Source organism: Budorcas taxicolor, chromosome 19 (genome assembly GCF_023091745.1).
Source record: "Budorcas taxicolor isolate Tak-1 chromosome 19, Takin1.1, whole genome shotgun sequence".
NCBI lineage: Eukaryota > Metazoa > Chordata > Mammalia > Artiodactyla > Bovidae > Budorcas > Budorcas taxicolor.
In genome coordinates this window covers 45,591,784-45,604,112 of record NC_068928.1, presented here as the reverse complement: position 1 = coordinate 45,604,112, position 12,329 = coordinate 45,591,784, and the positions used below count along the sequence as shown (strand labels likewise).

General features: G+C 47.7%; 1 protein-coding gene across 10 annotated transcripts in view; it reads right to left on the bottom strand.

The window, feature by feature from the left end:
- The window catches only part of MAPT (microtubule associated protein tau), a 119,203-nt gene that overhangs the window by 42,458 nt on the left and 64,416 nt on the right, over window positions 1–12,329 (bottom strand). For all 10 annotated transcript variants that reach the window (XM_052658001.1, XM_052657996.1, XM_052657997.1 and 7 more), the window contains exons 2-3: window positions 7,271–7,387; window positions 2,157–2,243 (exon numbers count right to left, since the gene is read on the bottom strand). In XM_052658001.1, coding sequence (XP_052513961.1) covers window positions 2,157–2,243; window positions 7,271–7,370 — 187 coding nt within the window. In that variant the 5' untranslated portion in view covers window positions 7,371–7,387. The remainder of the gene's footprint in view (window positions 1–2,156; window positions 2,244–7,270; window positions 7,388–12,329) is intronic.

Below are 12,329 nucleotides of genomic sequence, written 5' to 3'. Positions count from 1 at the left end.
GTCCCAGAGAGTCAGACACAACTGAGCGACTGAGCAACAACGTTAATTCCCCTGTCTCCTGGAGCCCATGACCCTTGGTTATAAAGCACAGACACCTCTGGGTAGCAATGAACAGGCTGGCTCTGTCTGAGGTCAGGTGCTTGACTACAGGCTGACAGATGGATCCACCTCCAGAGCAAAGGCCAGAGGGAAAGATTCACCACCAGGAGTTGCTGTCAGTCTCTCATCAAGGTGAACACTTCCAGATTGGCATTCCTCCCCGAGCAAATGCACTGGCATACTACCAAACCATTCTGGGCAAACAGGAGGAGGTGTCAGCTTTAAACGCTTTCCAAGAGCCTGAGTCAGGTTTGTCAGTTGGAGTCCTTTTTATTGTGGTTGTCTCGGGAGCAGCCTGGCAGAGCTCCACCCCAGCAGCTCCCTGCCATTCCCTAAGCCATGAGAGCTGAAGCTCTTGGGACCCTTACACGGACAGGGTCCAGAATGTAGCAAGACGTGGTAGGAAGATTCTTCCAGAATAAAGTAGATTTGGAAGCCTGGCCTAAAATCTGGCATGAGTGCTTCAAGGCTTTCTCAGGGCACCAGAAAACCTGTAAAACTGTCTGAACAGGATCAGCAGGCTATGTCTTGCATCACTGGCTCCAAGAAGGAGAGCAAGGAGCATTTGATGTGGTTTTCTCTTCACTAGTAGGCTGAGAACCTTGGAGGTGGCGGGGAGGGGAAGGAGGAGAAGGGCCACATCCACTATATCCTTATACCATCAACTGGCAAGGAATTTGACAGCCACTTTCTGAATTCATCTAAAGGTGGACACCTGGGGAGATGCTGGGGCCAGATTCTCACCAAAGTCATGGGCAGGGCCCAGGGAAGTGCTGCAGCTAGAACCTTGGAGAGGATGGAGAGATGGAGGGGTATACTCTGTAGACTAGTTACTCAGAACCCATTCTCAATGCCGCTCTTCCTTGATTTTTCCTACGAAGGAAGCTGAAAGGCACAATACTCAATGTTTTAGCTTCCCTTACAGCCAGAGGGCATCAGAAAACCCAGTTCCAGCCAATGAGACATAAATGGAAGTTGGTCAGGTGGGGCATGTAGAAAAACTCTTTCTTTCCTAATAAAAAGGGAACATGTTTGGTTTCCGGGCTCTTTCAGTCACTTTGCTTTGCTACTTTCTCCTTGTTTTGAAGGTAGATGTGATGCCTGGAGGTGCAGCTACAGTCTTTTTTTTTCCTTTGGCTGTGTTGGGTCTTCCTTGATGCACGAGGGCTTCTTCTAGTTGCTGTGAGCCAGGGCTACCCTCTAATTGCAATGCACGGGCCTCTCATTATGGTAACTTCTCTTGTTGCGGCTCATGGGCCCTGAAGCGTGGGGGCTTCAGTACTTGCGGCACACAGGCTTAGTTGTCCCGCATGGGATCTTCCCAGACAAGGGATCGAACCCATGTCCCCTGCACTGGCAGGCAGAATTTTTATAACTGGACCACCAGGGAAATTCCTCAAACACAGTCTTGACTGATATGGATGGGAAGCAAGAGAAGATGGTCCAAGCAACACCTCAGGAAATACATCAGAAGCTTTATAATAATAACCTAGATACCAAATGTCTACAGAGGACAGGTTAGAAAAGATGGGCTGGAGCTAACACCATGGCCAAAGTCCAGAGGCCCAGGCCCAGCTCAAGAACTGAAGGATACTAAACCAAGAGCAGTCCCAAAGTGTGAGCTTGGAGATGTGAACTGACCTGCCCTTTCCTGAACCAAACCACTGCTCAGGGACCTGGTGGCTCATGCGAGAAGTGTGGAGAGGACAATGGACAAGCAGCAGGGGCTTTGTGGAGCTGAGATCAGGCCCTGCTCGGCCACAGATCCCAGCCTGTTCAAGTGTGGCTGTCTCGAAGCTCACACATGACGAAGCTGCTCATCCCTGGCACTAGCAAGCAAGGCATGAAGACAGAGCATGGCTCCCACAACACTTGAGGCCCAAGCCCCATCAGCAAAGCACTGAGCGGGCATATCTCTCAGCCAGGGGCAGCGGCAAGTGCAGACAGGAAGGGTGGCACGTATGAGCTGGCATGTATGAGCTCAAAGCGTGGCTAAGCGCAGGTTGGAGCATGGAAGGAGCTGTTTGAATGAAGCTGTAAGAGGAGGGGGGCCCCACCTTCCGCCGTCGGAGTGCTCTTAGCATCAGAGGTTTCAGAGCCTGGTTCCTCAGATCCATCATCGGCCGGGGTCTGCAGGGGAGACTCTGGAACATACACAATGAACCCCTCAGAATGGCTGCCTCCCTCCACCCCAATTTCGACCTCAGAGGAACTGGGGGACAGTGTCTTTTGGAGCTCAAATCACCCACTATGGACCCCAGATGGATGGACTGTGGTCTTGTGATAAAACCAAGAAAGGGACCAACCCCACCCCCACCCCACAACTGGGCCCCCACACCAGGGTCGTCAGGAAAGAGGCACGTGATGTTTACCTGTTCTGGGGCAAGAAGAGAAACTGCCTTTTAATTAGCTTGTGGTTCCAACTGAGGCAAAGGCTCTGACATTGACAAATGGGCAGCGGACACCAGAGAGCTAAGCCACAAGTAAACTTGGGGCTTTGTCTTTCCTTGCTGGAGAGGTTCACGGGAGATCATTGCCATGAATTCATGACAAGTAAACACCTGGGAAAACACTCAGAAATCGAACTGCTTCCTCTGCAGAGAAATTAGCTCAGGGCAGACACAGGACCTACTTCTAACTGGACATTGGGCTGTGTCTCCCAGTCCTGCCCAACAAACCGTGAGTTCTACCTGAAATGTCAGTCATTATTTACGGGAAAACTGCCCGACCAGAATCCAAAGCCAGGGGACCTCTGACGGACTCAGCAAAACCCACACTGCCTGGCAGGGGAGGGGGTGGGCTGGGGTTGGGGAGCCCTGGAGTAGAGGACAGGGAATCGGCTCTGCACGAGGCGGATCCCAGAGGTAAAAAGAGGCAAGTGGCGGTCCAGCACACTTTGGGGTCAGACACCTCGAAGCGTCTGCTGGAACGCCATCCCCGGACACCCACCCTGGTTGTGCTGACCCAGCCAAAGAAGGACTGGTTCTAAAGAAGCTTCCGGTCCTGAAGCTTGGGAACACCTGCCAACTGCCTCAAGCAGACTTTGGACACATGGTAAGGAATCACCACGCAGACTGTCTGCTGGGCCTTTGTGTGTGTGTGTGAGCTGAGATTCTTTTATTGGCATAAAATCACAACTTCACACCTATCACTTTAACCACAGTTCAGTGGCTTTAAATACATTCACCATGCTGTGTAACCATCACCACTATCTATATCTAAAACTTTTTCATCTTCCCCAACAAAACTCTGTACCTATTAAGCAATAACTCTCTCTCCCTCCCTCCCAACCCCTGGCAGCCTCTATCTGCTTTTTGTCTCTGTGAATTTGCCTCTTCTAGATACCCTATAAAACTGTACACCATTTGTCCTTTTACATCTGGCTTATTTCACAAAGCATAACATTCTCAGGATCCGCCCATGTAGCATCTATCACAGTGGCATTTCTTTCCATCATATGTATATACCATCTTTTGTTTATCCGTACATCTGTTGATGGACACTTGGATTGTTCCAGCCTTTTGGCTATTTTGAATAATGCTGCTATGAACAATGGTGTGCAAATATCTGTTCTATTTCCTTGTTTCGATCCTTTTGCATATATCCTTAGGAGTGAAATTGCTGGATTGTGTGGTAGTTCTACGTGCAATTTTTTAGAAAACCACCCAACTGTTTGCCACAGCTGCGGCATCATTTTACACTCCCACCTGCAATATACAAGAGGTCCAATTTCTCCACATCCTCACCAACACTTGTCATTTTCCATTTTTTAAATTATAGCCATCTTAGTAACTATGAAGTGGTATCTCATGGCACTTTTGGTTTTGTCTGCTGGGTCTTATTACCCACCAGCCTCGACTGCCAAAGCACAGGAGCTTATGGGTGTGATGGTGCCTCAAGCACTTGCCCCCCAAACACCCCCTCCCAGTCCATCCCCAGCCTGCCACTGTGATCATCCGGATTATCCATGTTAAATTTTTTGGATGGAGGGAGGAAAGGTGGAAGAGGCCTCTCCTGACTGTCTTAGTTGGAAGGTCTAACAAGTTAACTCATTAACACCTTTTAATTCACGCGGGTGCACTATTTTATCAGTTAACCAACTTTCACCCACTTTGCAGCTCTCTTTGGCTCCATCTCATCCTATTCCAACTTTTAGCATCTACTCAGATGCTCTCTGCTCTAGTATTTTACATGTGGTTTCTTCTCATTATTCAAAAAAGTCTCTGTCACCTATGTGAAATGTTGCTTGTAAAGTGACACCTTCTGTCAAGTCACACCTTTCACTCTCCATATAAAAATAATTCATTCTAAATCCTTAGTAGCAAGAACAAATTTGAGGAGAACTCTGAAAATCTCTTAGGTATCACCTGCTTTCTTGGCAAGTATATTGTTTGAGTAAGTTTGTTTAAACTATCTTCAAACACTTTCACAGCAGTGACAAAAAGGTTAGCAACTTAAAATCTGCATATATATATATTATATTTACACATATATCTGTTTTAGCTTAGAACTTCCGATGACATTTTGTGTCAACTGAGGAATTTCAGCAACTGTACTTTAAGCACCTCTAAGGCACAAAATAATGTGGTAAACTTGTTCTTACTTTATAAATTGAATTATTAGATTTACAGAAAAATTGCAAAGATAGAACAGAGGATACCCCATTGCCAGTTTCCCTTAACATCCTACATTATTATGGTACATTTGTTTCAACATGATATATGTTTTTAAACTTAACTTTTAAACCAGGTCACCCTAAACAGAGCATCATTTTTCACTGGCACAATTAATTCACCTGGGGCAGAATTCAACATGTTAGGATCCTAAGTTGGATGCTCTCCCATGCTAGGGGTAAAGAACCCGCCTGCCGATGCAGGAGATGTAAGAGACACAAGTTCAGTCCTTGGGTCAGGAAGATTCCCTGGAGAAGGAAATGGTAACCCACTCCTGTATTCTTGCCTGGAGAACTCCATGGATAGAGGACTGGTGGATTACAGCCCATGGGATCGCAAAGAACTGGACACGACTGAAGGCGACTTAGCACACATGAAGACTTCAGTGAGTGAAGTCCAGGGGGACTTGGCTGAGAGTGACCAGAGGCAGAAACAGCTGATGTAGAGTGGAAGGCTATACTAGCCCCACGACCTCAGAGAGGAAACCGTCATCTGTAACCTAGGGAAGGTAACCTCCATCCTCACTGGTTATTGTGAGCAGTGCATGAGACGTTGTTGGCCAAAGCCCTTTGCCAGCTGTTTAGAGTTCTACAAAAATGTCTGAATCATCCTTTTAAGCAAGTCCCATTATAAACAGGGGGCTCGTGCTTGTGCCCAGTCGTGATCGACTCTTGGCGACCCCATGGACTGCAGCCCGCCAGGCTCCTCTGTCCGTGGGATTCTCCCAGGCAAGAATGCTGGAGTGGGTTGCCATTTCCTCCTCCAGGGGATCTTCCTGCCCAGGGATCGAACCCATGTCTCCTGCACTGGCAGGCAGATCCTTTACCACTGAGCCACCCAGGAAGCCCCGTAAGTCTTTCCACCCAAATCAGGACACTTGAAAGTGAAAGCAGCAATGCTGCTAATGAGGCGGAAGAGGCAAACTGAGAGACAGTGGGCTCAGGTCCTCAGCCGAGGGAGATTCCAGGGCCCAGCCGCCCCCCACCCTCCATGGGGAGCTGAAAAGTAGCAGCTCTGGCCTGAGTCAGGCTGCGGCCCGGGAGAGGTCAGAAAGTAATTCTTGCCACCATTTGGTTCCTGACACCGGGAAGGGAGGTTTGGGCCGAATGGGACCACTAGGTGGAGCAGGCATTTCCCCCGCCCCCCACACCCCTCACCCAGAGCTTCAGGCTGGGGGCTCCCAAGAAGGCCAGAGGGCAGCCTCTGAGCTCCCAGGACAGTCCATGCCTTCCCTCACCTCCCCCAACATGGAGCCCTTTTGTCTGATTCCCAAGCTCTGCCTCCAGTGTGTTCTCTGCTTAAACAGGTAGAGAACAGTTAGCCTTTGAAACAAGGGTCCCCAGTGAGTCCTGAAACATCTCCAAGGTGGGAATGATAGCTCTGCATGCTTCCCCAACCCAGGGCTCCTCCTGGTGACCCTGCCTCTTCCAGGGACTGGATGTACCCGGAAGAGGTTCCCTCCCACCTTGGAACTCCACCACTTCCATCCGCCACCCTACACCCCAGGCTGCAAAGTGTTTTTATTACTTGCAGCATTTAAAGAGAAAAGTAGCCATTTTGTCTCCTTAGAAATGGGTTTGGAGGACAGGGACCTAGTCTTTCTTACCCTGCTCTAAGGGCTGCTCCAGGCAGCACTGGCCACCGGGGACACTGTGAGGAGAAGGGTTCCTTGCAGCACAACCCATGCTCCATGGGCCAGCCTGCTGCTCCTGGCACCAACATGGGGATTGGCATTCAGAGCTGCAAAGAGGGCTCTGTGTGCCCCACAGGGCTCCCCGAACTAGGTGGGGATGAGAGGCAGAGAAGAGGCCAAGCCAGTTTAGCCAAAAGGCTATATTATAGAACATTTAGAAGCTGATGTGGTTTAGTACTATAGGTTCAACAATAGGAAACCCAGAGCTAATCAACTCTGGCCAAACAGGGACCTTACAGGCCTATTAAGGAAGAGAAAAAAAATGTATAAAGCCATGCATTTTAAAATATATATTTATTTATTTTTATTTATTTATTTGGCTGTGCCAGGTCTTAGTTGTGCGTGTGGGATCTAGTTCCCTGACCAGGGATCAAACTCAGGCCCTCTGCACTGGGAGCAAGGAGTTTTAGCCACTGGACCACCAGGAAAGGCCCTCAAGTTATGTATTTTGCATGCTAATGAATTCTGCTGATTCATAGGTTCATGGATGTGGCTAAAGACTCAACAGATTGCCCTTGTATTAATTAGACTGACAAGCCCCGTGCAGTCTTTGTCACAATACATTCATGCATTGTGGCAAACTCTCCTTTGCAAAGGCAGATTTTCAAATAGCCTCACATTTTGAGTTCTGTTGGCTCATTCAGATGAGTGAGGTTTCAAATCTATGGATAATCTGAAATAATAAAGTACTTAAAACTCCTTTAAAAATCAGGATGCAAGCCCTTCCTGCCAGCTCTTTCCAAAGCGATAGGGTTGGCTGTGACCCCCAGGGTGCCTGGCCCCCTAGGCAGGGCTGTGCACTAACCTTTCAGGCCGGGCTCCATGTCACCCTCGTGGTCTTGCAGGGGGTAGTCCCCCTGAGCATGATCTTCCATCACGTCGAACTCCTGGCGGGGCTCAGCCATCCTGGTTCAAGGCCCACCTGGGGAAAGAAGATGGGAAGTGAGGGCTGGATGCTGTGCTCAGGCTAATTGCTGCGGCGAGGGGAGGGGGGGGACAGGGGGACCAGAAGTGCCCCTCCCCACTTCATGGAAGGCAGATTTCTGCCTCTCGTTTCCCTTCTCCAACAAGCAGAGTACCCAGCCTCATCTGTGGAGGGGTATCTCTGCCAAAGCGTTATTAACATGCATGTGTGCACTTTTCATTCACCAACATCACATCAGTTCATATCCAAAACCACCAGGTGGGCAGGTTCAAGGGGCCTGGTTTGTTTCTATGCCCAATGCTCTTTCTACTTCACGATAGAGTAAATGCTGCTGACCAGTACTTTGATGGTTTTCTGTTTTTGTTTTTCACAGAGAGGGAAGGCAGGTTGGGGAGTGCCAGTAAGGAAAAGGAGGTGCAGAGAAGCAACGCATCGCTCGATCACACCCAGGTGTTCTGATGCGCCAGCTCTGAGCCAGGTGGCCCCACTAGGGGTCAGAATGGGGCTTCCACTCTCCTCACTGGATCCCGTCAGAACCCTTATGTGTGCATTCCGAGGGCTGGGCTAAGTCCCTGACAGGGCGCAGTGGGAGCAGCAATGCTAAATGCTAAATTCTTTTAAAATCTCAGCTGTTTTGATTTATTTTACATATGTTTATTTGATTTATTACATATACTTATTACATATATACATATAAAGACATGTAATACATATATGTATTAAAATACATGTAATAAAACATAATAAATATTTATTTATATGTATTTATTCATTTATTGTATTGATTTATTGTACATATATTTATTTAAATCCTTACATTGTTTCATTTTTTTACTTTGAATTTCCACTCCAGATTCATGTTAGTGTTTCACTTTTTATGTTAATTTTCTGAGATAATTGTACACTTATTAGAAAGACTGTAAAAGTTCCCCAGAGGGTCATTAACCTTCTGTAATCCCTTTAAAATGTATTTCCCTGTTATCTTCCATTTTTATAATCTTTTGGGGCTGCTACTGCTGCTAAGTCACCTCAGTTGTGTCTGACTCTGTGCGACCCCATAGACGGCAGCCCACCAGGCTCCTCCGTCCCTGGGATTCTCCAGGCAAGAACACTGGAGTGGGTTGCCATTTCCTTCTCCAATGCATGAAAGTGAAAAATGAAAGTGAAGTTGCTCAGTAGTGTCCGACTCCTAGCGACCCCATGGACTGCAGCCTACCAGGCTCCTCCGTCCATGGGGCTTGCCAGGCAAGAGTACTGGAGTGGGTTGCCATTGCCTTCTCCTTCTAATCTTTTAGGTGACTTTAAAAAAAACTCTCCTTTTTATAATTGTAACTTTTATCATTTTCCATAGTTTTAACCTAAATCTAATCTTTAATTTTTATTTTTAAAGTTTGGGCTGCCATTTCCCATTCTTTGTTTTCATTTGTTCTTGCCTTTCTTCTAATTTTGTTTGAATTCTTTATTTTTTATTTTTTGACTGTGTCACACTGCTGGTGGGATATTAGTTCCCTGACCAGGGATTGAATCCATGGCCCCTGCAGTAGAAGCGCACAGAGCAGAAGCACAGAGTCTTAACCACTGGATAGACAGGGAAACCCCTGCATTCTTTACTTTAAATCTCCAGTTTTCTGTTATAATTTGTTAATAGTTACCCTCTCACATTTTTGATCTAATTCTACGGCTGTTTTTCAGTGGCATGTGTGCGAGCCAGTGAGGGCAGGGCCCTTCTCCTTCCTGCCTCCACTATACTAGCTCTGGCTTCTGCGATCAGTGAGTCGTCTGCCACGGGCAAGGTGTGGAGGGCGGACTTGATATCATGTACTGTCTAAGTGTATTATGAGTTACAGAATGTTCTCACCTCTGAAAACGATTACACAATGTTGGGCTACAGGGTGGGAGGGTCCACCTGGGGCTGACCTTCCACATAACACCTGACTGACGTGGGTGGAGGGGACAGCCAGGCTTCTGACACTGTGCTTACACCAGTTGGCCACTGGCATATTCACACTCAGCTCCATTTCTCTCCCTTCTAGGCAGGACATGCTGGTGTGGGTGTCTGAGCTCCCTTCTCTCTCCATTATGTAGGATAAGACGCTGGGATGGTTTAGGAGGGTTCTAAGAATGAGGTCAGTGAGACCTCGTCTGGGTGAGGCAGAGGGTGGGAGGCTTGGCCCCACTTTGGCAGCCACTGCCTATAGAGAAGGGGTCCCTTTTCATTCTGACTGAGGTCCCTGACCTTCAAGGAGCTCTTGGAGGAGGCTCCTGAAGCTGAACATCTCCAAGCCTTTGATATCTCCCCAAGGACGAGCAAGATGTTATCCTGGGAAGATCCAAGTCTTCATTTGTCCTTCAAGGCTTAGGATTTGGTGGTGATATTCTCTACCCTGAGATATGCTGATGGTCTGTTTTCCTTAGAAAGCCCTCAAACATAAGAACTCCTGTGCCAAGAGGAACAAGTTTCATTACCCAAGAAGTCAACGACTGCTCCCCACCCAACCCTAGGAAGCAACACCTCCCATACCGCCTCCTAATGAAGCCTGTCTTGGGACCTGCCTGGTCACTGCCAACTGCTAGTCCCTGAAACTAATCCATGAGTCACCTTGTCTGCTGACTCACCAGGAGCCCCACCTGGGAACAGTGATGACAGCCCAGAAGCACAAGGCCTCCCATACTGGCTGGAGACGTTTCCCCTGGCCCAGGTGAGCCAGGCCAACCAAATCAGGTCATCCTGTTCAACCTGCAGCTGGTTTTAGTGAATACTCCAAGGGGCGCTAGTGGTAAAGAACCCGCCTGCCAGTAAACAGTAGACATGAGATGGTTGTTCATATTTTAAAATCATGAGTTTTGGGGACGTCCCCGGTAGTCTAGCGGTTAAAAACATCGCCTTCCAATGCAGGGCATGTGTGTTCGATCCCTGGTCAGGGAAATAAGGTCCTACATGTCTCGAAGCCCAAAAACCAAAACACATGAAACAAGAAGCAATATTGTAACAAATTCAATAAAGACTTTAAAAATGGTCCACATCAATATGTATACTTAAAGTCGGTTCATGTTGTACAGCAGAAACCAACACAATATTATAAAACAATTACATTCCAATTAAAAATAAATTTTAAAAAATGGTCCACATTAGAAAAAAAAGACAAAAAACATCATGGATTTTGGAGAAAGCAGCTCTTCTCACAAAGCCTGGGAAGTGTGAGGAGCTAGGGACCCACACACGCAGTAGCTCACCACTCTCTGCACATCACTAAGTCCCAAAGCCCATACTCTAGTTATGCCTGAAAAGATGGGCTCACTGATGAATGCTGTCTTATTATTCAGTGCCGCCACCCCAGCCCTCCTGCTGGGCTTCCTCACTGCCCAAGCACTCCTGTCCCCATCTGTCAGCTCATTCCTCTGCACAAAGTGAGGACGGTAAAATGCACCAAATGGCAGCCAGAATCAACACAGGTCTGATAATAAGCATGAACTCCAAGTAGACCCCAGTGACCTCAAAGGGATCGAGATGGTACTTAACAGGCAAACTCGGCATCAGTGAAAGTCGAAGCAGTGTTTGTGCGGAGTAAACCACTTTCCCTTTGGGCTTCCACTCTATTTTCCAAAGTGATTCCCACCCCTCTGGCTTACGTCCAGCTCAGAGGGGCTGCCCTGGTCCCTTCCCTGCCCATCTGCACAACGGATGGGATGACACTTGTGATGCGGTGGCTGCTTTTCACTTGGATGAGTCTGGAGGTGGGCAAAGTGGCCAGTGTGGACTTTGTTCACAGGCATGAGTGGGGCAGCATCAAAGAGGCTCTCTAAGGTCACTTGGGCAGTGGCTGGCAGGGCCAATTGGACAGGTAAGAAAGGGCTGTTGGCAGGGAGGTGACCACACTGGTCCAAGCAAAGAGCAAAGAGGCCGGAACCGGAGTGTAGGCAGAGGGCATGGAAAGGAAGGGATAGATCCAAGAAGTGTATTTTAGATAACGTTAGACTGGGTTTCAAAATTGGGTTGGGATCAGAGAGAGAGAGATCAGAGTCCAGCATTACACCAGAGGCGGGGGCTTGGATGGCTGGCAAAGAGGGAGTGGGTAACACAGTCAGAGGGAACAGCATCAGGGGCCAAACAGCTGATCAACAAGAGTGGGTTCTGACTGTAAAATATTGCTGCTCAAAAGAATCCCCTGCACTTCATTTTACTAACTGGTGATTTATTTGATTTAATAAGTTCTACAAAATAGATTCTGCTCTCCCTCTTGATTTCCATTATAATTTAAAATTTTTAAGTATTCAAATTTTATTTCTATTTATTTATTTTAAAATATTTCTTGGCCTCGCTGCATAGGATGCAGGATCTTAGTTCCCTGACCAGGGATTGAACTCCTACCCCTGGCAGTGGAAGCGCAGAGTCCTAACCATTGGACCACCATGGAAGTCCCTATAATTTGAAATTGTTATGGGATTTGAAGGGCTTCCCGGGGGGTGCTAGAGATAAAGAATCTGCCTGCTAATGCAGGAGACACAAGAGATGCAGGTTTGACCCCTGGGTCGGGAAGATGCCTTGGAGATGGCTCAGACGGTACAGCGTCTGTCTATAACACAGGAGAGCTGGGTCCGATCCCTGGGTCGCGAAGATCCGCTGGAGAAGGAAATGGCAATCCACTCCAGTACTATTGCCTGGAAAATCCCATGGACAGAGAAGCCTGGTAGGCTACAGTCCATGGGGTCGCAAAGAGTTGGACACGACTGAGTGACTTCAATCAAAATCAATCAATCTAGTATCCTTTACGTGGAAAATTCCATGGACAGAGGAGCCTGGTGGATTGGACATGACTGAGAACACTCACTATGGATTTGAAACAAATGGGTCTAAAATAGAACAGTATTCCACTTTAGTTTCAGGTCAAGAGTCAGCAACTTGTTTCTGCAAAGGACCAGATAGTAAATATTTTAGGTT